The sequence below is a fragment of the Centrocercus urophasianus genome, unplaced genomic scaffold (genome assembly GCF_019232065.1).
Source record: "Centrocercus urophasianus isolate 14NV4802_14NV808 unplaced genomic scaffold, USGS_Curo_1.0 seq_11, whole genome shotgun sequence".
Taxonomy (NCBI): Eukaryota; Metazoa; Chordata; class Aves; order Galliformes; family Phasianidae; genus Centrocercus; species Centrocercus urophasianus.
The window spans coordinates 12,704,658-12,731,645 of NW_024884253.1; the positions used below are offsets into that span (position 1 = coordinate 12,704,658).

Consider the following 26,988-nt stretch of genomic DNA (forward strand, 5'->3'; position numbering starts at 1 on the left):
CTTTACTCCTGCTCTTATTGTTAATACATTTGTGAAGAAGTTTTTGCTCACTTTTACAGCAGTGGCCAAGTTGAGTTCATGCTTGTGTTTTGCCATTCTAATTTTCTCCCTGCATACCCTAGCAACATTCAGTATCCTGAATGGTTCATTCTACCCTTTAGAAGTCCAAGGTAGCCGTTTTGCTGACCTCCTCAATTACCAAGAATCGAGAACTGTCATGGTGCCCAACACAGCTCCCAACCTCTATATCTCCCACCAGTCCTTCTCTGTTTGTGAACAGCAGGTCTAGCACAGCACCTCCCTGGTAGGTTCTCTTAGCAACTGCGTCAGGAGGTTTAGAAACCTCCTAGACTGCTTCCTCTGCAGTATACTGTATTTCCAGTATATATCAGAGAATTTGAAGTCCCCCAGGAGAACAAGGGTTGGTGGTCATGTAGAATCTGCTAGCTGCTTGTAGAACACATTGTCCATCTCTTCATCCTGTTTAGGTGGTCTATAACAGACCCCCACCAGGATGTCAGCCTTGTTAGCCTTTCCCCAGATCCTTACCTAGAAAGACTCAACCTTATTGCCATCCTTGAGCTCAATGACACCAAAACACTGTCACAGAGAGCCAGGCCTCTGCCCCTACTTCCTTGCCTATCCATTCTGAAGAGCTTATAGCCATCCACTGCAGCACTCCAGTCATGGGAGCAATCCCACCATATTTCTGTAATGGCAACTAAGTCATAGTTTGCCTGTCTCACACTGGCATCCTGCGCCTTCTGTTTGTTGCCCATGCTGTGTGCAGTGGTGTAGATGCACTTCAGCTGAACTACTTGCCTCACCCCCAGCCCCGTCATAATTCCTGTAGGCTTATCTCAAGCAAGCCTTATTTCATCCTCTGCCCCCCTTATACCTTGTTTAAAGCCCTCTCAACAAGCTCTGCGAGCCTGTGGGCTAGGATCCATTTCCCCCATTGAAACCAGAGAGACCTATCTGCAGCCATCAGGCCAGGCTGTGAGTAAACCACCCGATGGTTGAACAATCTAAAATTCCTGTGACTGCACTACCCTCTTAGCCTCATATTTATCAGATTTGTTTGCTTGGTCCTCTCAATATCCCTAACTGCCGTGGAAGAGAGAGAAAAAAATACCACCAGTACTGTTCCATCAGCTGACTGCCTCAATCACCTGAAGTCCCTTTTGATAGCCCTCAAGCTTCTCTCAGTGCCTTCATCACTGAACTATCAGTAAAGAGTAGTAACCAGTGTCGATCCGGACCAGGAAGATTTTTTGTAATGTCAGTGACTCGGGCTGCAGGAAGGCAGCCAACTTCCCTATGGATCTGGCCAACATGTTGGGCCCTCCATTCTCTTCAGAAGGGAGTCACCTACAACAATTAGCCTTCTTTCCTCGGCAGAGGCAGTCTTACAGTTAGGCAAATATCATTTTCAGGAATCATTTAGATAGAACTGAATATGCATGGAGACATGTAAGATTTTCTCCTCTCACCCCCCTTCTTTGCTCATTGTTTTTACTGTGCAGAGGGATTTGGAAGACTGGATCTCTAAGTGCAGCGCCATCCTGAGAGGTGTTGCTATTAAACTGTAAACATGTCTAAATTGCAGTAGTATTCATCCTCATTATATATTAAATTGATCAAATAGCTCAAATTCTCTTTCAGTTGAGTTTTTTTGACAGTAATTTAGATGCTTGAAAATAGGTGAGGGTATATTTAGACACCTGGACCAATTGTAGAGTTGTTAGGGGGACCAGCTGGCACCCAGTTACAGCAACTGGTCATCTAAAATGGTAGCAGTTACCTATTTTACATGCCTAAAATGGCTCACAAAGCATCAATACAATACATAAAATTAAAAGAAAGGGAAGAGTTAAACACAGATCCTTGACAGTAAGACAGTATATAACTGATGAGACTATATCATTTCAGACTGAGAATTTTTGCTGTAGGAAATTAGCCTGTCAGAGTGAGAATATTGCATTAGTGAAAGTCCTTGGGTAATTTTTCTTTTTGATTTTTGCATCCAGGCCGCGCTTTGCTGAGACTTACTGACAAAAAGCTTGAACGAATGGGCATTGCCCAGGAAAGCCTGCGACAGCACATTCTGCAGCAAGTCCTTCAGCTGAAGGTTAGAGAAGAAGTCCGAAACCTCCAACTGCTCACACAAGGTATGAAAAATAATTTTGGTGCAGGAAGCTATTGAGATCAGGTAGACGTTTGCCTGAGGGCATGAAAGGTGGCTTGACATTCTTCTGCAAGAAATGATGCGTGGAAATGTCTCATAGATTCCACATACTTTCAAAGTTGGGGACAAAAGATAAAATAATGTATAAATAAACAGAGTTGTTTAGCTGCCTGTTTTGAGCGAGCTCCATCTATAGCTTGAGAGTAACCTTACCTTAATGTCTGTTTACTAACATGAAAATATTTAAAGTAAAGGGTACAAGTAGATAATGTGCTGTCTTTATAGACATTGTACATTTTCTATTTCTTAATTAATTATTAATTAATTAATTTCTATTAATTGTTTACTTCAGATAATAGAGTAATCTCTGTAACCTCTTTTATGGTAAGAGCTGTCAGTGGAAAATTACCTGTTATACTCAGCTTTTTGCAGATGGTTGGTTCCTTTTTCATGTTGGAGAAATTTTATTGACTTGAATAGAGTTGCTCCTAACTTAAGCTGCTAAAAAAAGCAAAACTGAGCTCAATATGGTGATCTTAGTTAGGAGACAGGGAAGCAGGAGCTTGTACATATTTTCCAAATGAGGTTAAGATGTTTTATAATGACTTGCGTTATTAGCACTCTATTAAGGCTTTTTAACAGCTGTGGTAACACAGAAGAGAAGCAGTCATTGTAATAACAATGTAAAGTAACATTTATACATCTTCTAATACATATCTGCAATACTTTCTCAGTGTGAAACATTGCTTGGTAGTCCAGTGAGATAGCAAAAACCACACACTTCTGTGGTTTTTTGGTTCAGTGCCTGTTATATGTCACATCGTATGAAAAAAATAGAGTTCTTCAGTACATGCAGTGTATTTTTAACAAAATGTCCTTCACACATGGCATTATGTTCCCGATTAAGCCTTTCTCGCTGTGTTTGGGGAAAAACTCTCTGATCAGTTGAGTAAGCTGCATTTTATCTGAACAAGCTCATGTCTTAGCTGAATATTCCTTCAGGCTTTGTGTCATGTAGGTTGTGATGAGGAGCTTTAGGGCTCCTTTATATCTCTATGATCTGTGAATATGACTTCACCCCATCTTTTCTTGTGTCAAACACCATGCTCATGCTAAAGTATCAGTGCCATCCCCAGTTGTGTAAAACCTTTCCTCTTCCATTCATCCTTTCATCCACAGTTCCTAAATCTTTTTCTCTGATATTGGTTGTTTTCTCTCTTTCCCTTCATGAATTGTTAGGAAAGTTTACAGACTGCAAAGTTTTTGTCACCAGCCATGACTGGTTTAAGCTAGTTTATGGAAGTTGGGATTTACTCCTGAGGGACAGTGAAGATCCAGAAGCTATAAATTTGCATCCGTTGGTCACTGTAGACAGTCCTCTCCATCAACCTGTTTTTGTCATCGAGGACTATATATTTCCAGGCTTCTTGTTCCTCTCTGGACACATCAACCATGAGTCACAATTAGTCAGACAGTGATGACGGCCATTTCAAGGAATTCATCCTTTGAGATTTATTCCTTGTCCACGAAGCTAAGGATACAAATTTAGATTTTAGCAAGAGCATGAATAAACGCATGCTGGACTATGAAGGAAAGTTTAGCAGTTGATATACAGGTAGGTGTTTAATGTATTCTCTCTGCAGTGTAAAGAGAACAATGTAATGTAGTCTGATTGGATAAAGACATGCCATGGGCTGATTTATGAAAATCAGCACAATCCTACCAAAAGCTGATGGTCTGCATCTCCTGCAGTCCTCCCCTGCAGTGGCACTGGACATTCTAGTCATCTCAAATAAAGCCTGTAGAACTGTACTGTTGACTACCAAATGTTCTCCTGTGCACCGGATCTGTGCTAATTGTATGATTCCAGATCAGGGGGCGATGAGTGATGGAATGACAGCAGTATTCCTATTCCTTATCGCCTCATTTACACCACGTTGGAGTGTGTCTGTTGAAAGTGCTTGTTTACAAGTACCAAGATTAAGATACATTTTCACAACTAAGTGCAGTCTGTAAAGCCACATGTCAGTTGTTCTCTGAAACTAATTCTGTCCTCTTGCCCATTTTCTTCAAACTGTGTCCACACTTAGCATGGTTTATGCACTCCTAATCCAGGTTGTTACCAGAATAGCTTCCTGTTAGTCCTTTTCTGTTTTGTAGAACATTTCTGAGGGATAACACATTTGCGTGCCAGCAGTTTCTGCCTTTTGGAAATTCAGCATGCAAATTGCAATTGCTACACTGTCCTCTTCTATCCTCCAAAATGTCCTCCTATAAAAGGGGAAAAAAAGCCCTGTATCTCATAATTCACAGCTCAGGAATCTCTAGGTAAAAGAAGCCATTAAAAATCCTTCTGAATTCATTTAGCATACCAGCTGAGTTACAAGCAGTAAGGTCCTAATCTGGGGCTCATTGATGTCAGCAAAATGACTTCCACTGACTTTAGTTCATATCCTGTTTGACGATGGAGAGAATAGGGAAAGTTTCAAAAAAGCTTTGTGTAGTACTTATCAGATATTTTAAGTGTTTTTGTGTTCTGTTGTCTGCAGAGAAAGTTAACCTCATTTTAAACACTCGACAGAAAACCAGCATTCTTTTCCACTCCTATTTTAGAAAATTGCTTAAAACTGCTTCATTCTTTTTCATTCACTACTGTGTTCTGGGGACAGTAAAGCCAGAACAGTATGTGATTGTCAACTCTTGAGTTTAAGGAAGACTTTTCTTTGGAGTAAGGACTGTTTGATTGAGGCTATTAGCAGCAGAAATGCTATTCCAACCTTCACTAGGATAGAAGGGCACAGACCCAGCTACCAATCTGTGCTTTTTTCCTAGACTCAGTGATGTTGAGGAACTAATTTGACAAAACATCTCCCAGTGTCCTCTGGGGAGAGCGGCACACTGCTGGAATCACTGGTATTGTACTACTTCCACTCTAAACCTGAGTTGAAAGATCATTAGGAAAAAAAAAAAAAAAAGCCTTACGTAACTGCAGAAAGTGGCTATTTTCAGATTTTTCAATGTGAGTCCTGGTTTTGGCTAGCACAGAAGAGACTGTCCTCAAAATGGTAGAACAATGTGATGTGGGATTCTCAGCAAAGTATGCACAGGCAGCAATTGGCTAATAGGGCTGAGCATATGAAGTGCTTTTGGATTTAGATTAAATGATGTCTGAATTTAAGATGACATTGGGCCCCTCCTAAGCTTCTCCCTGAGTTTGATATGGGGCAAAACTTGAATATGGCCACAGAAGTGCTATTTTCTTTTAAAAAAATCATAAAAAATTGTCCTGCTAGCAAAAAGTTGTAGAATAAGGTTTTGTGCTTCCCTGAAAAGCATCACAGCTGTTGATAACTGTTGACATTATTTTTTCAGTAAGTTTTATAATTGTCCTGCACCAGTGCTGAACTACTGAAAAATACCTTCAGAGGACAGATGAAGTTGTGTTGCAGTGATGGATTGTTCGATGGGTTTTGGAGGAAAATCATAGCAGAAACATTGCCTTAAGGGTCAATGTGGTGAGTAAACCACAACTATGAACTCCACCCTGCTAAAAGCTGTTATAAGGATTTTTGTAGTACTAGCAATCTTTTAATACTAGAGTAAAGGCAAGCATGATCAAGCAAAGAAAGTGTGAGCTGTTTAACACAGAACCTCCCCAGGCAGTCAGAAACATAGTCCTAATTCCTGTTCACCTTGTCTACTTCTTCCTTTTGAACAGTGAAGGTTGGACGAATTTGAATGCTGCCTTTCCAGCTTTCATAATTGTATCTGAGGACATTTGTTGTTTTCCATAATGAAAGCACTGAAGCACTAAACTTAATTCCCATTTTCTGGATTTTCACTCACAAAGACCTTCGCTGTTCTAATAGGTACAGGACACAGCACCAATAACTGGAAATTGCACACCTGCTTGAGAAGGAACTTGAACAATCAGAAAATTTGAGAACATAGGACCTTGTGAAGTGCAGAACTGGAAGGTCATTTGGAGTTAAGAGAATACTGGAGCTTACAGTCCCACTGATGTGTAGACTTTATGGATACACTAGTATCTAAACTGTTGTCTGCTGTCTTTCATGTCTTTTAAGAGACTTTGCTGGGGATCAGGACTTTCCTTTGTTATCCCTATAAGGAAATCAGTAACTGAAGTTTATGATAAAGGGTGATCCTGTTACACTTCCAGGATGTACTGTTCTCTTTCCTGGGTATGTTCTGGACTCAAGGTTTTGGCACCTGAGGAGTCACGAGTTCCTTCCTCCAGAAATACTCCTTTTCTTGTGCGTAACAAACAGCAGATGTTGTCTATGTGAGCGCTCAAGGTAGGCAGTGTGTTTGCCTTCTCAGGCAGCCAGTGGGAGGAAGCGTGTAGCGCTTGTGGAATTTGGGTTTCGTGTCCCTGTGGTGGTGTTCAGGGGCGTGAAGCATTTGAAACGTTGACTGTCCTCTTACCAGGCACCCATGTCTTTTCTTTTTATTGTCTTGACCTCACCTTTTTTTTTTGTTCCCCTAACCGTAATGCTTCCAGCTAGTCAGGAAAAGCCTTTCTTCTTCTAGCACAAATTACTGTGCAAATGTTTCTTGCATATGCTCCATACGTGGCATCTGTCCAATGCACAGAAAAAAATACTTGGTATTTCAGAAAAGCTCTACTTAATTCCTGGCTGATTTCCTTTGCTTTGTGTCCTGTTATGGTCTAACATCTCTGATGACCTCATGAGTAGAAAACAAAGAATAGTATGGAAACATTGGCAGAATTTGTCCCAAGGTCCAGGAATAAACTGTTTTCCAGGATTCAACATGCTGAATTGCCTGATTATATATGAACAAACGCTGATCTTCTGCTTACTGCTTTCTTTTCACCAATGTCCTTATCCTTCTTACTTTCTTCCTTTGTACATTCTCTACTGTATTGCTGTAGGAATCTTAGCACTGGTGCTAAGTGCTTAACACTTCTCTTCCAAGACCATAAAACGACTTTGCTGCCATCCATTAGAGTACAAAAGAGCAGTCTTTGTTGTATTTTTCTCCCAGTCAAGGACATACGCAGCACTTGAAGAGGATGTAGACTCGGTAGGCAGAAGCTCTGCTTGATTCTGAGAGGTTTTTCAGATTGTAGGCACTGTTATGACTTATGAAAATCAATTTTTTCCAGGTTACAAGTATGCACTGAGGATTTCTCTATAGTTTTAATCTGTTTTACCTGGAGTAGAATACTCTTTGTGGAGAGCATATCTGAGCACAAATAAGATGTTTAAACGACATGCATCATGAATATCTGGTTCCATCTATGCCATCAGTTATTTGAATTGCGTGTTTCTGGTTTCTAACCTGAAGAATATACTTTTGCAGTGCAATCGACAGTCCCTGATAGACCACTGAAGTAGCATAGTTCTTATAATTACCTTTTAGCTGTTGCTGTGATGCTAATATATATTCATAGCAAATTGCAAAGTGATTCAGCTGACAGAATAAGTTCCAATACACTGGACAATACACTGCAGTGCACTCTGGATGTGCTTAGCACAGAGCTGTTGGATGTGCACAGTGTATTAGTTTGGAGTATGGACACGGAAGCATGATGTATGCAGCTGTGATATTTGTACTGATGAACTTCTGCGTTGCGATTTTAGCTGTATAATAATAGTACTATTAGCTGCTTGTGGGTTTTTTGTGTTCCTATAAATAACATTGCAACTCAGTCTAGTGGGAATGCAATATTATCCATTTTGTGTGATTGCAAGGATATTATTGCAGTTTCTGATTTTCTTGTTTTTTTATTAATATGGTGGTGGTTTTTTTTTCATTCCCGCTTTTTAAAATTTCTTAGAAGTCAGTCTACTGGAAAATTAGGTCTGGGAAGTTTGGCTCTTCTAAGCTAATCCATACCCAAAACTGTCTCACATATTCAATGAACAGATCTTACAACTTTATACTTTATATATGTATATGTAAACTGGAAAGAGAAGAAACAATTTTGCTCAAGGTTTAAGGAAAAAAAAAATAGAATATTGCTGTTTGTGACCATTCATGAAAGACTTTCAACCAAACAGGAAAGTTTTTAACAGTCAGAGGCTGTAATTTAACAGCAGCTGTTTGTGATCGCTGCCAGCAGAAATCACTTGTTTTCATCCAGCTGAAAAGAACAGGCTGGTAAAAGGGATTCCAGCAGTAGGTACAGTTTTTCACACAGAATTTAAATATTGCATATCTACATATTGTAAGATGGTGCCATTTACAATGTAACATATTTGTCATTTCTAATGAGATTTTCCAGAAGTCAGGCGTAGAATGAAAGTAGGATTGATAGTTGTTCTCTGAAATAAGTGAAGAAATCAGAGCTGTAAGTACACTCTTCTACTCTTTGAAAGTGCATAGAAATTTTCACTGTTGAGCTTCTGTTTCAAAACCTGACTGTCTTCATCAGCTAACTCCTTGATAGCCAATCTGAATGAGCAGAGTGGGAAATAAGAAGATAAGAAATGCCCTCCTGGATCAGACCAGCACCCCCCTTCCCAGTACTCTGATAGTGTCAGGTGCTCCTTAAGCAGAGCCCAGATCCCTGGTCTCACTCTGTGATCACATCTGGGACCCCCTGGGTAAAGCTCTCTTCACTCAGATGGGCTTTTGAAGCACTGTATTTCTGATTTTATGATACTGGTGTTACTGACACCTTGCTTGAATGCGTTCTGTTAGCAAAGTGTTTCTCCATATTGGCATTTTCAGCAAACACAAAAGTCACTTAAAGCCTTTTTTGAAAATATAAAATCAAGTTCTGCTGTTTTCAATCCCTGAAGGTGAGCGCTGCCAAATAAGTTCAAAAGCATTTTTCTTCCTGTTGCTAGCATTTATGGCCTGTGCAATAAAGATTTGTAATTACTGGATAGATTCAAAGAGGTGGGAGAAAAACTCACTCCTCATGCCTTCATGATGGTGCTTTTCTAAGCTGTGTAAAATGAACACATCTTATTTTAAAACTTCTCTTTCTTCATTCACATTCTTTAAAAGCCTTTCTGTCATGTAATTTTAAAAATGAATGTGGTTCTATTCAAATAAAAGTTTCTCTTAATGGCTTTTATGCTTCATATGACAGAGCACCTTCATTTAGTCACTTATACAGTCAGTCAGTAGTGTTATGAACTGCTTTTTCAGTACTGAGCAGGATGTGGATCTCTGGCATCTTCCATAAAGGAAAGAGTTGTGTTTTTTTTTAACCTCTTTATTTGACATGATCATAAAGCACAGGTACTAGCCCAGTGTTTTATGGCACATTCAAGTATGATTAATAATTTTAACTATGCTGGTTCCCTCTTAAGATCAATATTATAGAATTTTTCTAGTCACCGTTTGAATGAATTTTAATTGAAATTGATTCCCTATAAAATAACATATTGAAGTATATTAACAAAGTCCTTGGCATTAAGGGGTTTGGAATTCTAACAAAATTCTGAACAGTTTTCAACAAATAGTTTCTTTATGCGACCTCTGTGCCACCTAAGATTAGTACTTATTCAATATTTCAGTTTTTTAATTTAAGGGCTATAGCAGCAGATGACAGCATCAGTAGAGCCGCCACATTTTTCAACATGAAAATTAATGAAAATGTGGTCAGGGAATTTTTTTTTTTTAAATCTGTTCAGTTTTTAATCTGTAGCAGTTGAACTACAGCTGTGTTGTGTGATCCTAACATTCAAATACATAGTTATGCACAGCGTTACCTTCACAGAACGTTCAGAGTTTTTAGCAGTAACAGATGACACCTCCCAGGCAGCTGACTTATGGAAACTTACCTGTAGGAACAGAGGATGCATTCTGAAAGTCTGCAGCAATTTGCTCCATACAGGCCTCAGTTACCATCTCCAGTGCCATTCAGCTTTTGTCTTTCATAGTGTACAACTAAAAGGCTGAGTTTTAGACAATACGTACATGGCAGTGCCATACATTTCTGAAGCGCCTCAGCCACACTGAGGTGTCATCCGTATCTCAGGACTTAATCTCAGTTAGCCACATAGCTAGAAAACGAGTTAATTTACATATGCTTGGTTTGTGGAGCTGATGTCCATCTCGAGACAGCCTAATTAGAAGACAGTCAGGCTCAGGAGTGCTCACATCATTTTATATCTGAGAGCCCAATACAAAATGTCAGGACTCTGACCGGGCATGCTCATTCCATTATACAAGAGAGATGGAGCTCATCCTCAGGAATTACAGGGATAGGCAAGTTAGAGGCTTCTATCTGTGAACAAAAAGGCATGTCAGGTTTCCCCTTCAAGCTTATGAAGAGCCTGAATCCTCATACATTGACATGGCCTTAGTAGTTTAAGCCTGCTCCACTAGAAATAGGACTCAGATCTCCCCAGTCAGCTGGTCTGGGACACCCAACTGCCACCAGCTGACGTGTGATGCTGTGAGGTGGATGTGAAGCCCATCCCACTCCTGGGTGTTGAAACAAGTGATTTTGCTGAGACCAGTTAGGAAGCTCTGCTGTCATGAACATCAGTCAGCAGACTCTAAAGTCCTCTTTATGTTTGTTGTGTTGAGGAGCACTGCTGTGTAGGACTTTCAGGTGGTTGGTTTTGAGAGAAAGACTTGAAAAAAATAATGTTTTCCATAGTGTTCCTTTTCTCTTCAGCCTGTCAGAGGTAGAGAGGGAGAGGGAATGGTAACCCATTTTCTTCCTTCTTTAACATGTTAGCTCATTTCAGCCCTTCTGGAGAAAAAAAAACAAAAACAAAAGACTTCTTTCTGTTTCTTTTTGTCCTTCATTGCATTAAGAATCACAGAATCACAGAATCACAGAATCACAGAATCACCCGGGTTGGAAGGGACCTCAAGGATCATGTAGTTCCAACCCCCCTGCCTAGCAGGGCCACCAAACACACACATTCAGATCAGGTTGCCCAGGACCCCGTCCAACCTAGCCTTGAACACGTCCAAGGACGGGGCATCCACAACCTCCCTGGGCAGCCCGTTCCAGGGCCTAACCACTCTCCTTGTAAAGAACTTCCCCCTAACATCCAACCCTTCCCTCCTTCAACTTGGATCCAAGAACTCCTGGGTAACTGGACTGCAATGAAAGTTGAGCCAGGAGATGATGATCTCCTGCTCTAGCTTGCTTTTGCTGGTTTTCCCCTAGCTTGAGTGTTTGCGGGCTGATTAGACAACGTTGTCTGGAAGGGATTTCTTTAGACAGTTCCAGAGAGCACAACTTTGTGAAACTGTTCAGCTGTTCTGTGTGATTTTCTGTCATAAGGTGCCAAGATGCGCCATTCTTATTTAAAGACCCCTGGATGACAGAAGAGGCAGTCTTCATTATCTTGGACAATGGACTGGCTTTTAGAAGTGTCAGACAATTAAGGATGCAGGTAGACATTTGAAAATTTCCAAAATTCATCACTCTTATGAATCCACAGCAGTTATCATTCTTGGTCAAAACTTTAAAGACTTTTTGAAGCAAACAAACAATTTTTCAGATGAAAGGGACAGGAAAAAGGAAGGGAGGGATAGTCCTACCCTCTAAAGCTTGTCTGACAAATCTGTTGTCACCTGTGTAGTTTCTGAAAACATCTTTCTCTAAGCTCACAAATTGCTTTAATGTGTCCAGCACTGCAGATACCATCCATTCTGTTACAGCTGTTGACTGTGACACTAATCATTGGTGTTGTTGACTTTTGTAGATCACCACTTAAACCTGGATCATAGTTTTTTGAGGGTCATAGAAAAGTAGCCAGCCCTTATAGCCCATCAAGGTAGCAAAGGTCTTTCTGCTGAGTTGTATTTCTTAAAATAAGATATCTATGAGCTTTATCTTGTCTTTTTCTAAAAACCTATCTTCTAAGTGTAGAGGTTTTTTCAGCTGTTATAGTGAAAATTACATTTTATTTTCTTCTAATAAGCTCTTTTTACAGTGAATTATTGTTTACTGATATTTGCTTGCTAGAATTGTTGATAAATTCTCTTTCTCCCTTCTTAACTGCTGTGTTAAGCCACAAAATGTGTGACTGTTGCTTTGTCAGCGCCTCATATTTTCCTTTATTGTACTTTTCTTTATTGTACTTTTCGCTTTTCTTGAGATCTCTGTGCTTCTCTAATAATGGGACCCGACACTGTGAGAATTTCACTCTACTTCTACATGGTATAGCTGATCACATGATAATTCTGGTATAAAAACTTATTTTACTGGTTTCATCAGGGTTTTCTCTTGATCCAGACAATCGGAACCTGAGGCATTTAGGTGAGGAGCGTTAACCAGGTGCTGGGAACAGAAGAGACGAATCCTTCATCAAGGATATCTCTAAGAATTAGGAGCTCCTAAAGCTAGTGTCTTCATTTTCTGCTGCTTAAATTGGACAGAGTTATTAGGAAAGCCTTCAGCCAACTCAAAACTTGGTCCAGCTTTTCATGTACACAATCTGTATCTATTCTAGCATAGTGAACAGACAGCAAGAGTAGTTACTGAGAAGTATGCAAACTGATGTCCATCACCAGCTACAGGTAGGTTTTTCACAATAACCTCCCTCTGGAAATATGAGACCTCAATTTTGCTCTTAGTTCTGCGAGGGCAAATGAAGGAGTATTGCTCCATTGATTTCAGTGAAACTTGAAGCTAGTTAAAATGAGAACAGGATCAACCCCATTTTTCCTGTACAGCATGAGACTATAAAGCCCATTCAAATCAATGAAGGGTACCAATGACTTTGTTGACCTTTGGATCAAATCCATAAACCTTTTTAGTATCTTAATTAAAACTGCAAATACAGAAACATAAGCGTTCTGTTCTTCAACCCAGCATAGTTTTTCTGAAACTGAAAAATTTTGTGATCCCTTTCCAATTATTGGAAATTATTCCAATTATTATATATAAAATGCAATCTTGATATTTTATTCCACTTATGAACTTTTTCCTAGCTGTATAATGCTTATTTTTTCACTTGGTCCTAAATTTTCTTTCGATGATGTTCACTACCTATGTTACTTGGAATCCTAATTTCATAATCACTGATGAAAATCAAAACCACAAAACCTGCTTTTTATCTTATTTTTCTATTCCTGTTCTTTACTAAAAGGGCATAATCAAAGATAAATACAAGCTCTGTTGGCCTGAGCAGTTTGAAGTGTCTTTATTGCATCTTACATTAGCCAGACAAAAGTTAGTTGTCCATTTGAAGTCATTGCTCGCATTTCCTCGGATAATCAATGGAGAATGATAGCCACCTCCTGGGATAATCTGTCCCTTTCTAAAGCAGATGCCCATGATAGGTGCAATGCTTTGCACCTATCATTGCTCTTGCCGTTGTCAGCCCCAAGGCTAGCCATCTCATTTGGGACAGCTAAAATTGAATAGGGGAAAAACAAGGCAGCAGACTTTGCTATTTTTGCTTCTCAGCATGAAGTATATAACAAGTGATGCTACTCACCTTTAATTTGCCACCAATCTTCCACTGCCTTAGTGTATTAATATTTCAGCTGCTAACTGTACCTGTTAGCAGAATTTGGTTATGCTATGCCCTAAAACTGAGATATATGTATATATATTATATATATATACTTGCAATTGATAATATCATCTTTCACATTCTATTACTTTCTACAAATAATTTTTTACCTGAGCTAACTACTGCTCACTGGCAGTTAAAGTACCAAACAAAAAAAGTTAGAATTGATGATTTACAAGTTCTGGGTTGATTGCTATTGGGGTGCTTTTCTGACTTGTAATTTAAATGTTCTTTTAGTGTTAATCAGCGAGGGACTATATTTTATATACTGTCCTGGGACAGAGTTGTAAGTTACATGTGCACTGACAGTTTTTCTCAGCTATGAGTGCTTTAATAACTCTTGTTTGATGGGTCCTGTCCTCTAGGTTCTTCCTCTTACGTGGATGTGGTTGAGCCTGATACAAATATTAAACCACTGATAGTATTTTATGACTGTGGCTTTTCTTACCTCTGCGAAGGTAGTTCCAGTCTCACTCAGGAAGGCTGGGACCAGGCTGAGAGCCCAGCTGAAGAGCTCCTTGGGATCTGAACCTCTTGCTTTATAATTCAGAAAAGTTACTGAAAAGATTTCCCTTTCATAGAATTAGTACAGGCAACAAAGGTGTCACTTGAAAAATGTGAACTGCATAGTTTCACGGAATCACAGAATGGCCAGGGTTGGAAGGGACCTCAAGGATGATGAATCTCCAACCCCCTGCCACAGTCAGGGCCACCAACCTCCCCATTTAATACTAGACCAGGCTGCCCAGGGCCCCATCCAGTCTGGCCTTGAACACCTCCAGGAATGAGGCATCCACAACCTGTCTGGGCAGCCTGTTCCAGCACCTCACTGCTCGCATAGTGAAGAACTTCCCCATGAAGTCCTGTTTCAGTTACACAGAAAAGCCTATCCAAAAAGGGCTCAAAATAATAACACAGAAGAGCAGTTGGAAAACCAAGCTTCTTCATATTTCTTTTGTTTGGGCTTTGTGTATCTTAAAGCTCTTGTGCATTCTCATGCAGCTTGCTCATCTTATTGGATGCTAAAGCCTTTTACCATCTGCCAAAAGGTTTTATTTTGGGGTTTCCTCTCATGTGGGAGGGCGGTTTCCTCCTTCCCTTCGTGCTACTTTCATTGCTATCTTTAGGAGTCAGAGCCTACTGGAGACCTTCCTGTCTCCCTTTTATTACATATTCTCATCCTTCCTTGCTGCAAGTTCCTGCCCCTGGGGGCAAAGAATAAAATGAGCACTGAAGCTGCTTTTCTGAGCTGGCTGGCTGGCTTTTGTTTTAAACACACAGTCCGGTTCCTGGAGTGCGAATCTGAGGGTACTCAGTAGAAAAGCTTCCTGGTGTGGTTGTTTTGAGGAACGGCCCCTGCACCAAGGTATGTGTACCTGCCCAGTACTGCCCATTTAATGGGCTTCTGAAAAAGAACAATGGAACCGGTGGCATTTTCTCTGAAAGCAGTTCACTCCTCTCTGTTTGTCAGTCTTTTACCTCAGCACATGAATCCCACCCGTTCTGCCACTGTTATGACACCTGCAGCTGTAGGCCTTTCATTTCTTCCTTTTAGAGGAACTTGCAGGTGTTTATTTTTTCTATGCACATATCGATTTCCTATCTTTACTTGTGCTATAGAGGAGAAGAAATTTGACGTGTTATATTTGCAGAGTGATAGAATTGCATCTATTTTTTTTTTATATATTTTTTTTTTCTCCCTGAGATCAAAATAGAGTACAGGGCAGCCTGTTTTTTGCAGTGGTTTTTTTCCAGTGTAGCTCTGGGGGATGCAGGAACACAGCTGCAGCAGATGTGAGCACCTGGCTGCCAGGACATGAGCATAGCTGGAGGCAGTGAGTGCCCATCAGAGCCCTCCATCTGACTGCTGTGGAGCTCCCTGCCATCACCCTTACTCAGAGGAGATGCTGAATGAGGGACACACAGGGCCCTGCCTTTTCCTTCCAGCTTTTGCCTGCTGGGAGCAAGAGCAGGCTGTCTGAACACAGTCCTGTTGCTGCCTGTCCTAATTTGCTGTGGCTGAGCCCGTGGCTGGAGGCAATCTGATGTGGAGGGCTCAGGCTCAGGGAGCAGCACTGGGTGTCAGATCATCTCCCGAGAGCTCTGCCAGAATCCACATCAGCCACATGATGCCTCTGCTGAGTGGATTTCTGACTTTCCCTTTTTCATGCTTGCTTTTTTCATTCACTGGCATTACACCAACCAGCAGGTCAAATAGTAATAGGAATGTAATGTTATTTTATTTATGACTAGCTCATCTCTTGGACCCTGAGATTTTCTAATCTCTCTCTTTCCGTCATTACCCAGCTCTCTTTAAAGCTTTATCCTTTAGTTTATTTACTCCCTCTGTAATTGAGAACTTTATTGTTGATCACCATGAAAAATTCTCAGTGCTTAAAAATAAATGATCCGTCTCCCAGCCCTTCAGTGCATCCAGTTTTTATGACTGTAGGAATCTATAGAGAGATTGAAATGGGGTTGAGGGGGGTGAGGGTGTCCTGAGGTGTTACCTAAATAGCTGATCTACAAATGAAAAGAGATGCTCAGATTTCTGTTCAGGAGAGTGCCTGTAAAACCAGTCATTTTTTTAGCACTGTGTATTTTAATGACATCCAGTTTCAAGTTCCAGGTGCTGCATTGTACAGAGAGGTCAATGAGGCCCATTTCTAACAGCAGAATCATGCAACGTAGCACAGCATGGAATGGCATCCTTCAGAAAAATAGGAGGGGTATGTGAGAGAACTTCAAGCAGGGGCAGATATGTACCCCTTCATATAGAAAGCACGATTTTTAAATCTCTTCATATTTGGAGAGGATAGCAATCCAACTGAAATTGATATGGGAAGGAAAAAAAAATGTGTCTAGTGGATGTATGTCACCCAGGCACTGCGTTCCAAGCAAACACAGCTATCTGTGTTCTCTCCATCACACACATGCGTACACACATACACACTCTAATTGGATAAAAACATAAACAGTAAATTAAGGATACGATTAAAAATTAAACAGCCATTGCAGAAACCATCAATAGTAAGTGCTTATTAACTTACATATAACAGCATGCTGGTGTGATGGCTTCAAATTGTCTGCTGAAACTGATTTGCAGCAAATAAGGCCAGCTTTCCAAAAGGATAGTTCTAGGTTTCAATAGTCAGACCCTCAGCTTTAATTACTCATTTTGTTCCTTCTCAGTTTTCCTTAGCCTTTTAAAGAAACTGATAATATCCACTACTTTCTTGAACAGCAGTAGGTGATATGCTTAATCCATCAGCTGTGATGCTTAGCTGAATGAGACAGCAAAGGTCTGATCCCATGTTGTTCCACCTCATGCATTGCAAGACTTGTATGACTTACCCTCATCTCCACCCCCTTTTTCTGCAAGGCTTCACCAGGACCAGTGTCTGTTCTGAGACCCGCCGTGCTGGCTAGTTATGTACTTGTTGAATGATAAGCTCAAGATCTAAGCTGCTTTACACATCGGAGCTCCACGTGCACACCTGGGATGTACAGAGCTCTCCATCTGGTGCTGCACAGCAGAAGCTAAGGTTTCTGAAAGGGTGATTCCTCTGCTCCACAGTCCCTTTCCTTCCTATTTCATAATTAATATGCTCTACTCTCTTGCTGACCTGCGTATGAGTCCTGCGTATCAGGAGACAAAATGCTTTATCATCTTGCTTGATCAGTTTGTGTGCTTTTGAGGTACAGCAAGTCACTGTCAATAGAAACAGTACAGGATTCAATACTGTCCGCTCAAGGTAAGCTTGAATATTTAGGGGAAAGTTGAAACAAGGTTAAAGACCTCCTGGCATTGGGAGCACTCTGGAAGGGCTGAACAAAGCACGATCTTTTCCAGTGAGCTCTGTCTTGGATGTTTATTTTCCAGATGGGTTGCATAATATAGATATGTGACCAATATATAGTACAAAGGAGCTCTTCATTCTTGTTTTCTGCCTTCATGTGGATAAAACTCTGTGCTGCTCACTCCAGAGCATAGCTGAGCTTTTTCCTTGTGACTTGGGTCTCCTGGGTTCACTTAGGCTAAGGACTTTCTTCCATCTTTTCTCCTGCCAGTCAAAAGTGAGAAATGAATGAATGTTACTTGAATTAAAGATCTACAGCCAGCCCAGCATCAGCGTGTTGCATACATCCTGCAAGAACCCTTTCTTTTAATTCTACCTTCATATGAGAAAGTAGCACATCCCCTGAATGGCTGCCAGCTTCCTTGAATGTGGCTGCATGTGGCTGAAACATGGCTGGGAGATGATTTTTGTCATGCATGCCTCAGCCCTGCCAGCTGTTTCTACTCTGGTTCTCCTCGAGCTGCCGTGATCTGCATTTGAGCCCTTGCAACAGTCAGTACTTCGCTAGCAGCCGGTGTTGGGGTTCAGAGCTGGCTGCACCCACACCGTTGGGTAAATGCATTGCAAATACCATAGTAGTTGTCCATTCAGGATTGCCTTTGGTTGCAGTCAGTCACACCAGTGACTCATGTTGTAAGGCTGTTCTGATTGGGAAATTCATTGTGGAAGTTTTTGGACATCATGGAGATAGTATGAAGGACAGGAGCAATAAGAAGGGATGATGTAGCTCTAAGAAAGTAGTGGAATCATAGAATCATAGAATCACCAAGGTTAGAAAAGACCCACAGGATCACCCAGTCCAACCATCCACCTATCACCAATATCTCTCACTAAACCATATCCCTCAACACAAAATCCAAACGTTCCTTGAACACCTCCAGGGTCGGTGACTCCACCACCTCCCTGGGCAGCCCATTCCAGTGCCTGACCACTCTTTCAGAGAAGTGCTATTTCCTAACGTCCAGCCTAAATTTCCCTTGGTGCAGCTTGAAGCCATTCCCTCTGGTCCTGTCACTGTTACATGAGAGAAGAGGCCGACCCCCAGCTCACTACAACCTCCCTCCAGGTAGAAATAGAGAGCAATAAGGTCTCCCCCAGGCCTCCTCTTCTGCAGACCGAACAATCCCAGCTCCTTCAGCCGCTCCTCCTAAGGCCTGTGCTCCATGTCCCAAGCACCAATTGTCAGACTGTAGAGAGAAGGGTGGAAAAGCCAAGGGCACACGACATGCCCAGCAGGAATCAAGAAGCAAGGTTGGAAACCCTCTGGCTTAGGCTGTTAGAGCTGAATTGTTGTCAGCAGCAGAGGGAAACCTCTTCAAAATAATTTCAAGTGTACAGAATAATGGAGGGAGCAATTTCTTTTCTTCTGTGTGTCCTGAAGAGCAGATGGATCTGACATGTTTATTGCCTTAAGCTGTCTTGTTTTATCAGCACACTGGATCTGGGTGTTTGACAGATGTGCCAAACAAAAAATCAAATCGGTCCACGTCCCCTTGTATGGGTTTTAGCATCCCTGCTTCCTATTTAGAACTATTCTCTTTAGTGCCCGTCTTACCTAGTGCATAAATGAGGAAGTATTTTCATATAAAATTTAGGGAAGACAAAGGCACATAAATTGTTATAATGAGAAACGAATCCTATGAGCTTTAAAAGTAATGTTTGGCATCCTCAGCTTTTTGGTTCAGAGCTGTGTCTGAGGTAGGAAAAATGTCAAACAATGCGAAGAGCCAGGCTGAACCATACTGGTAGCAGTGTAGCAAGATTTTGTACATGTTACAACTTGAATAGCCTTAATCTTCAAGAACTGTGTTACAATTGCAAAATCATGATGTAAAAATTTTATGGAGACAGTGACATGGTTACTCAAAAGTTATTGCAACACAGTCCTGAATATCAAAAGCTGATTTATTCACATCTGCCCCACTCTCCTGTCTTCTCCCCAGCATACGCTTGGGTTCTATGCGGATGAAGCAGTGAGTGTTTGTGTGTGGTTTTTCACATCAAAGAACTAAAACCAGTTTAAATACTGTAGTATTTCCAGTGGTTGCAAACTAGGTATGAAATATTTACTGTAATACTTAAGTTAAAACTGCACAACATATTTACTTTTTTGAAGAGAAATGCATTGGATTTATTTGAACTTCAAGCAGCAGAGTAATGTTAGATCTTGCAGGTTCTTGTAACTTCTTCAATTGGTATTTTTCAACATGTGGCAGTGAGTATTTGCTGCAGAAATGCGAAGGAAGTCAGACAACCAAAGTGGTGAAAGTCACTGGTTAAGCACCTGTTGTTGAAGTGCAAAACTCTTTTTGCTTCTACAGGTGCAGAGATAATATCTTTTTCATGTTTTTCCAGCTATTTCAATTCAGTGACTAGTTCATTCAAAGGTAAGAAACCACTTGGGAGGAAAAAATGGCTAAGAAGTTTGTTTTCCTCTTTTAATCTTTATATAAAACTTGTGCAATAGAGACTAACATCTACCAGTTCTGAGATGCTGAGAAATATGTTAGTCAGAACTTGACATTCTGTTCAAGTGAACATAATGCTTCCTTGCTTAGTGAGATTGCTTACTTAAAAAATGTAATGATAAGCTTAGTTTTGCCTTGATTGTGTAGCCTATTTGGAAAAAATGTTCAACATTTTCATTGAATTTCACTTTTACATGCTAAATTCTATTTTAAATCTGCAGCTCAAAATGAATCCAAAATTTTTTCAAAAAGGTGTATTCTATCTGTGCATGTGCCGAGGCATAACAAGAATGTAAGCAGTGAAAATCAATCAAGGGTAGTATATAAAAGTGCTAATCATGTAAATAAATATGTCTTCGTTGTGTTAACTGAAAAAGAAGTGCCGTATTTATTTACTTATACATACTGTGTTTAAATTAAATCAACATACTGACAAGTTCAGTATTACATCTGGAGCCTGGAACAAGTAGTTTCTGCATTTATTGCGTAGTCTACAGAAATATTGACAGGAAGGGCCCAGGGAATAAGAAGTATTTTAATCCCAGCTCCCTCAGCTGCTCCTCATAAGACTTGTGCTCCAGACCCCTCACCAGTTTCGTTGCCCTTCTCTGGACACGTTCCAGGGCCTCAATGTCTTTTTTGTAGTGAGGGGCCCAAAACTGAACACAGTACTCGAGGTGAGGCCTCACCAGTGCTGAGTACAGGGGGATGATCACCTCCCTGCTCCTGCTGGCCACACTATTTCTAATGCAGGCCAGGATGCCGTTGGCCCTCTTGGGCACACTGTTGGCTCATGTTCAACCAAGCATCAACCAACACTCCAGGTCCCTTTCCTCTTCGCTCATCCAGCCACTCATCCCCAAGCCTATAACGCTGCATGGCGTTGTTGCGGCCCGGCAATTGGCCTTGTTGAACCTCATCCCATTCACCTCAGCCCAGCAATCCAGCTTATCCAGATCCCTTTGAAGGGCATCCCTATCCTCAGGCAGATCCACACCACCTCCCAACTTGGTGTCATCTGCAAACTTAGGGTGCACTCAATCACCTCATCTAGGTCATCAGTAAAGATATTAAACAGGATGGGCCCCAGTACCTACCTAGGGGACACCACTTGAAACAGGTTGCCAGCTGGACTTTATCAACCACTACACGCTGGGCACAGCCCCCTAGCCAGTTCCTTACCCAAAGAAGAGTATACCTATCCAGGCCACAGGCAGACATTTTCCCCAAGAGAATACTGTGAGAGACCACGTCAAAGACTTTGCTGAAGTCTAGGCAGACTACATCAACACCCTTTCTCTCGTCTACCACTCTGGTCACCCGGGTGTAGAAGGACATCAGGTTGGTCAAGCATGACCTGCCTTTCATAAGCCTGTTCTAGATGGTCCTGATCCTCCTGATACCACGCACGTGTCGTGTGATCTCACCCGAGATGATTTGCAGTACAAGAAAGACATTGAGATTTTGGAAAGGGTCCAGAGGAGGGCGACTAAGATGATCAGGGGGCTGGAGCACCTCCCCTATGAGGACAGGCTGAGGGAGTTGGGCTTGTTCAGCCTGGAGAAGAGAAGGCTGCGTGGTGACCTCATTGCAGCCTATCAATACCTGAAGGGAACCTACACCCAGGAGGGGAGTAAACTGTTCAAAAGGGCTGACAACAGCAGGACTAGGGGAAATGGATCCAAGTTGAGGGAGGGAAGATTTAGGTTGGATGTTAGGGGGAAGTTCTATACAAGGAGAGTGGTTAGGCCCTGGAACGGGCTGCCCAGGGAGGTTGTGGATGCCCCGTCCTTGGACGTGTTCAAGGCCAGGTTGGACGGGGTCCTGGGCAACCTGATCTGAATGTGTGTGTTTGGTGGCCCTGCTAGGCAGGGGGGTTGGAACTACATGATCCTTGAGGTCCCTTCCAACCCGGGTGATTCTGTGATTCTGTGATTCTGTGCTCCATAACTTTCTCTGGTACCAAGGTCAGGCTGACAGGCCTGTAATTCCCCGGATCCTCCTTACGGTTCTTCTTGTAGATAGGAGTCACATCAGCAAGCCTCCAATCCTCTGGGACCCCTCCAGATAACTAGGAGCACTGGTAGATGGCCAAGGGCAGCTCAGCAGTCATCCCCGCCAGCTCCCTCAGCACCCTGGGATGGAGCCTGTCCAGAGGAGCTCTCTAACCATCTCCACCTGAATCACCAGGGGTGTTTTCTGCGAAGCCATTCCCTCTTGGGAAGGAGAGAGGTCAGTAAGCATAAATAGAATGGTACATCTGGAGGAAATGCACCCTGCTCCAACATAGGCTGAGGGCTGATGGCCAGGGAGCACTTTGCTAAAGACCTCGAGATCTTGGTAAACAATTTGAATACAAACAAGCAGCGTGCCTTTGCTGGAAAGGACACCAATACACCGGGCTGCGCAAGCAGCAGTGAGGCCAGCAGGTCAAGAGAACTAATTGTTCTCTTTGGCGTCAGTGAGACCACATCCTGAACACTGGGCAGTCTTTGGGCTGTCCAATAGAAAAAATGTTGATGAACCGGTGCAAGTCAATAGACAAGTCACCATGATAGCCCAGGGCAAAAGCCTGGTGTAGGAAAAGAGGGTAAGGACTGAGTTTGCTCAACCTGGAGAAGACAAGGCTCAGTGTGGTCTTATTGCTGTCTCTGACTGCCTATTGGGAGGGTGCGGAAGTGGCAGAGCGGTTTCTTCTGGGATGCACATGGGGGCAGGTTGAAAAGTGATGGACACAAGTTCTAATTTAGACAGTTCTAATTAAATGCAGCAAGAAAAAAGAGCGGTCAAACAATGGAACAGGTCCAGAGAAGTTGTGGATGGCCGTTCTTGTAGATATTCCAAACTTAAGTGGGCACAGCCCTGGGCAACCTGCTTTACCACTAACCCTGCTCTGAGTAAGAAGCTGGACTAGTGCTATCCATTCTGCATGGCCTTGGGGTTTGAGAGATGTCAATGTCTGAGCTTCCAGACTCAGACTGAACAGTCAGAGCTTCCCTTAATGGTGACTGTAGGAAAAATAGGAACCATTAGACGTGTTTGTGTGACTCGCTTTAGGTATCTTCTATGGAATAAGTTGAATCTCTCTGGGAGGTACTCCTTTTTTTCACTACCATGACCGTACGAATAGATGCTTGCCCTTGGTCAAGTGCATCTTATCCAGGCTATCTATTAGGAATTAACATCTAAAGAGGGTCATTTTTGTTTCTGAGGGCAGAGGAAATTAGTGAGGGAATTTATGCTTTATTCTGACTCATCAGAAGGAAGTTTCTGAGAATTTAAAGGCAGAAGAAGGCAGAATGAGTGAAAATGATCACAAAAACAAGAGTTTTTGATCTGGAAGAAGGGAAAGAATAAGTAAAAGTGGCTGAATAATGTCAAAGGACTTTAAAAGAGCTGATTTCTTTGAACTTTGGAATAGATAGGTAAGGATGGAAGGGAGGGAAAAGAAAGTTCAAGGGAACTGGTGGTTTTCTGAAAGAGAAGATACAGACATGGCAGCACACAGCCTATTGAAGGAGGCAGGCACAGAATATCTAAACTACTACAGGACCTCGGCAATTACTTGAAAATCAGGAATGGGAATAGGAAAATGCTTTACAAAAGGAAAGAAATGAAAAGGTAGCACAAACACCTGGTTTAATGAGTTGCAGAAGGGAAATATGAAGGAAATAATTAGACTTCTTTTGCTCTAAGACAAGGAGGGGAAACCTGATGATAAAGAGGAGGATGAACACTTCAGCTTTTCTTGGATTCCATTTTCCCAAACTGGTTAATTATGACAAGATGATTGAAACAGTTAATTTCACTAGAGGAAAAAGTGCATATGCTGAAATAAGAGATGAAAGGTTAAACATGTGGAGGTACGTTAGATGCAGTCAAGTCATTGGGCTTAATGAAAATTGACCCTTGAGTTACCTAGGAGTCAGCAGAAACCATCCCTGAAGCATTAGCTTTAAACCTTGTGAAGAATGAGGAAGGGCAAAAGTAAGCACTTAAAATAAGGAAACCTGTCAGCTTAACTTTGGTACATGGTAAAATGCTGGAGCAAATTATTAATCAATTTATAAACACCTAGAGGATAATAAGCTGATAGAAAAACAGCCAGTGTGGATTTGTTTAGTTTCCTTTTTGAATGAAAAAAGAGAAGTAGAAGGTGTGTCTTTACGTTAGTATACCTTTTGACAGCACTGCAGACAGCCCTGTGGCCTTCTTACAAGTAAACGGGGAAAATCGTCCAGTTGAAATTACTGTGAGATAGGTGAAAAGCTGGTTGAAGTACTCTGTTCAAAGAATTGCTATTGTTTGCTTGTCAAGTGGGCAAGGAGCCTGAAGTGTGGTTCTGTTAGAGGGTGCCCTTGATCGAGTGCTGGTCATTATTTACATCAGTGACTTGGGTGATTGGCTGGAGAATGCCCTGGCATGGGACTATCTGCTGTAGTGAGCGTTGGGCATTTTGGATGGCAGGTTTAAAGTCTGAAGTATGATAAAATGTGGAAATGGCCAAAGGATGAAAATTCAGCAAATGTAAGTAAGAAGGCATGCAGTGAGGAAGGGAAAGCAAATGTCTGAATGCAGATGAGGGATATCTGAGTAAATAATAGTGCTGAGAGAGCATGCAGGGCTGGGATATCACAAATTGAACATGAATCAGCAGCCTGATAGATTCTGCCAGGTGAGAAAATGAGGATGGGGGTGAGACCAGACTGTAGTGTAAGTGGTAGTCTCATGTTTAAACTGTAGGACATCATTAACTCCTTTGTGTTGGCGTTCTGATGCTTTGGTCCAGAGTGTGCTTTGGGCTATAACACAATATAGACAAAGTGGAGAAGGCCAGAAGAGAGCGAGCTGTGGGAGCCAGCAGAGATTTAGTAAGTACCAGGGAGGAAATACTACAAGAACTGGGTTCAGTTGGAAACAGACTCAAACTTTCAGGCATATTAAAGGATTTGTAATATAAAAGTGATGTTTATCCATGCCCTCTCTCCCTGGAAAGTAATTGTACATTTTCTCTGGAAAGTAATTACTTTAGTTTTCACCTAAGGAGATTTGGTTTGGGTATTAGAAACTTGACATAAATATATTTCAGAATGCAGTATCTGAGGGAGTGAGAGTAGAGGACCGTGGGTGTGAGGAACACTCGGGAAGTACCTGTGAGGATCACAGAATCATAGAATCATTAAGTTGGAAAAGACCACTAAGATCATCCAGGCCAGCTGTCAACCCATCATCATGATGTCCACCAAACCATGTCCCTCAGTTCCACATCTACCCTTTCATTAATTACCTCCAGGGACGGGAGACTCCACCACGTCCCTGGGCAGTCTATTCCAACGCCTTACTGAGAATAATTTTTTTCTGATATCCAGCTTGAAATGGATCTGCAGCTTTGCCTCGGAGTAGAGGGATGGACTGCATGATTTTTTTGAAGTCCACTTCAGTTCTATCTGTGGTTTTGCCCACCAAGGGAAAATAGGAATTAAAAAGGCAAAACAAGAATAAAAGCGATTTAAACCAAGGATTCCGGTCTGTTAATTGGAAGTGTGATTATTTTCAGCATTCTAAATACCCCTCCTTTGAATTAATCCCTCATGTTGCAATGTTAACATCTATTTATGGACATCTTTTATGACGCCTTTTTATTTATTAAAAAAAGAATCAATATATGCTCCTTGGTGTGACAGTCTCTTTGGGTAAGGGTTATATAAGTAATGCTGAAGAAACTAAAATGTTTGTTCTTAAAACTGTTCTGAGGTATTTGCTTTAATGTCTCAGGTTTTCAGTAAATTAGCTGAAACCACAATGTTAAAACTAGACATCTCTCGAGACAACAATATTGGAATGATGCGAATTTCTTAAATAGGTAACACTTGCATAAAGAAATATGTCCCCTCTAAAAGTGAACTACTCTCAAAAGACACAGCTCATCCACACAGCAGCCTTATGCATCTTATTTTATTCAGTGCTATACCGGTGACATTAATTCAGTGAGGAGACCAGAATGGAAGCCTGCTAGTTATTTTTCATGTTTGATTTTCTTCTCTATAAATTTAATATAAAGATGGTTATGTTAAGCTAATTATATGCTGGCTTTTTATTTTCTGCTGCTGAGTGAAATCATGTAGAAGGATTTTTTTTTCCTTTTTCCCTGAAGAATGGAACGTTTGACCATAATTACCTTTTTTTTTTGCATTAGATAGAGCACCTTGCTGTCTATTACAAAAGTGATTTACTAGGACATAGGGCACAGCGTTTGATGAACAGTGTCTGACTGGCCAGTGGGACATAAGTAATCACACAATGCAATGCTTGCAGAATCAAATCGTGTTTGACATTTAATATAACCCAAACACTTAACTGCAAAATATGACATCAAAACAACAACAACAAATCCTCAAAAAAGGAAAGCCTGTAAGGAAACAGAAACCAGGTGATGGCAAGGATGGATTTTCTTCATACAGGAAGTCTGTGCTGAGCAGAACAACCAAGGCAAGGGGAAAGCTGCTTTCTCCCCTTTTTCATTCTGCCATCCCCAGCTCTCTGCTGCCTCTGATTCTCTGTGCATATGTGCCACTGACCTAAGGAAGCTAAGATAAATGATTGGTCTCAAGGTGGCACTTTGATTCCTTCAAGTTGATTATGACCAGAAAGATGTCTTGTGGGTTAAAACAGGTTGTATGTGTGATCGAGGCTTCTGCTTATGTCAGAGTGGATGGCACATGCTTACCCACTACCTCAAAAATGCCATCAGCCACTGAGCTCATTTAACCAGGTGCCGAGCACCTTTCATCTGAGAAAAAAAAGTCCTAACAGCAACCAGTAAATATATTTCTGACTGGTGTAAATGTATTAACTGTGGGGGTGAAAGAGTTAATTCATTTTCCATCCATATTTTTTTCTTTGTAGAACCGATTTGACACAGTCTAGCAGGGTGCTGTTATTGAAAAATTGAAGCACCAGGTGTGATTAAATAAGATCACACG

General features: G+C 41.4%; 1 protein-coding gene across 4 annotated transcripts in view; it reads left to right on the forward strand.

Annotated features, from left to right (window-relative positions):
- SAMD12 (sterile alpha motif domain containing 12) overlaps positions 1-26,988 on the forward strand; it is a 178,192-nt gene that overhangs the window by 83,320 nt on the left and 67,884 nt on the right. For 3 of the 4 annotated variants that reach the window (XR_006172120.1, XM_042839743.1, XM_042839745.1), the window contains exon 4: positions 2,031-2,171. Coding sequence is in view for 3 of the 4 variants with exons in the window: in XM_042839743.1 (XP_042695677.1) it covers positions 2,031-2,171 (141 nt within the window). In the remaining variant the exon portion in view is untranslated. Of the gene's footprint in view, positions 1-2,030; positions 2,172-19,858; positions 20,325-26,988 lie in introns of those variants that run through there. The other variant, XM_042839742.1, reaches the window with a different exon arrangement.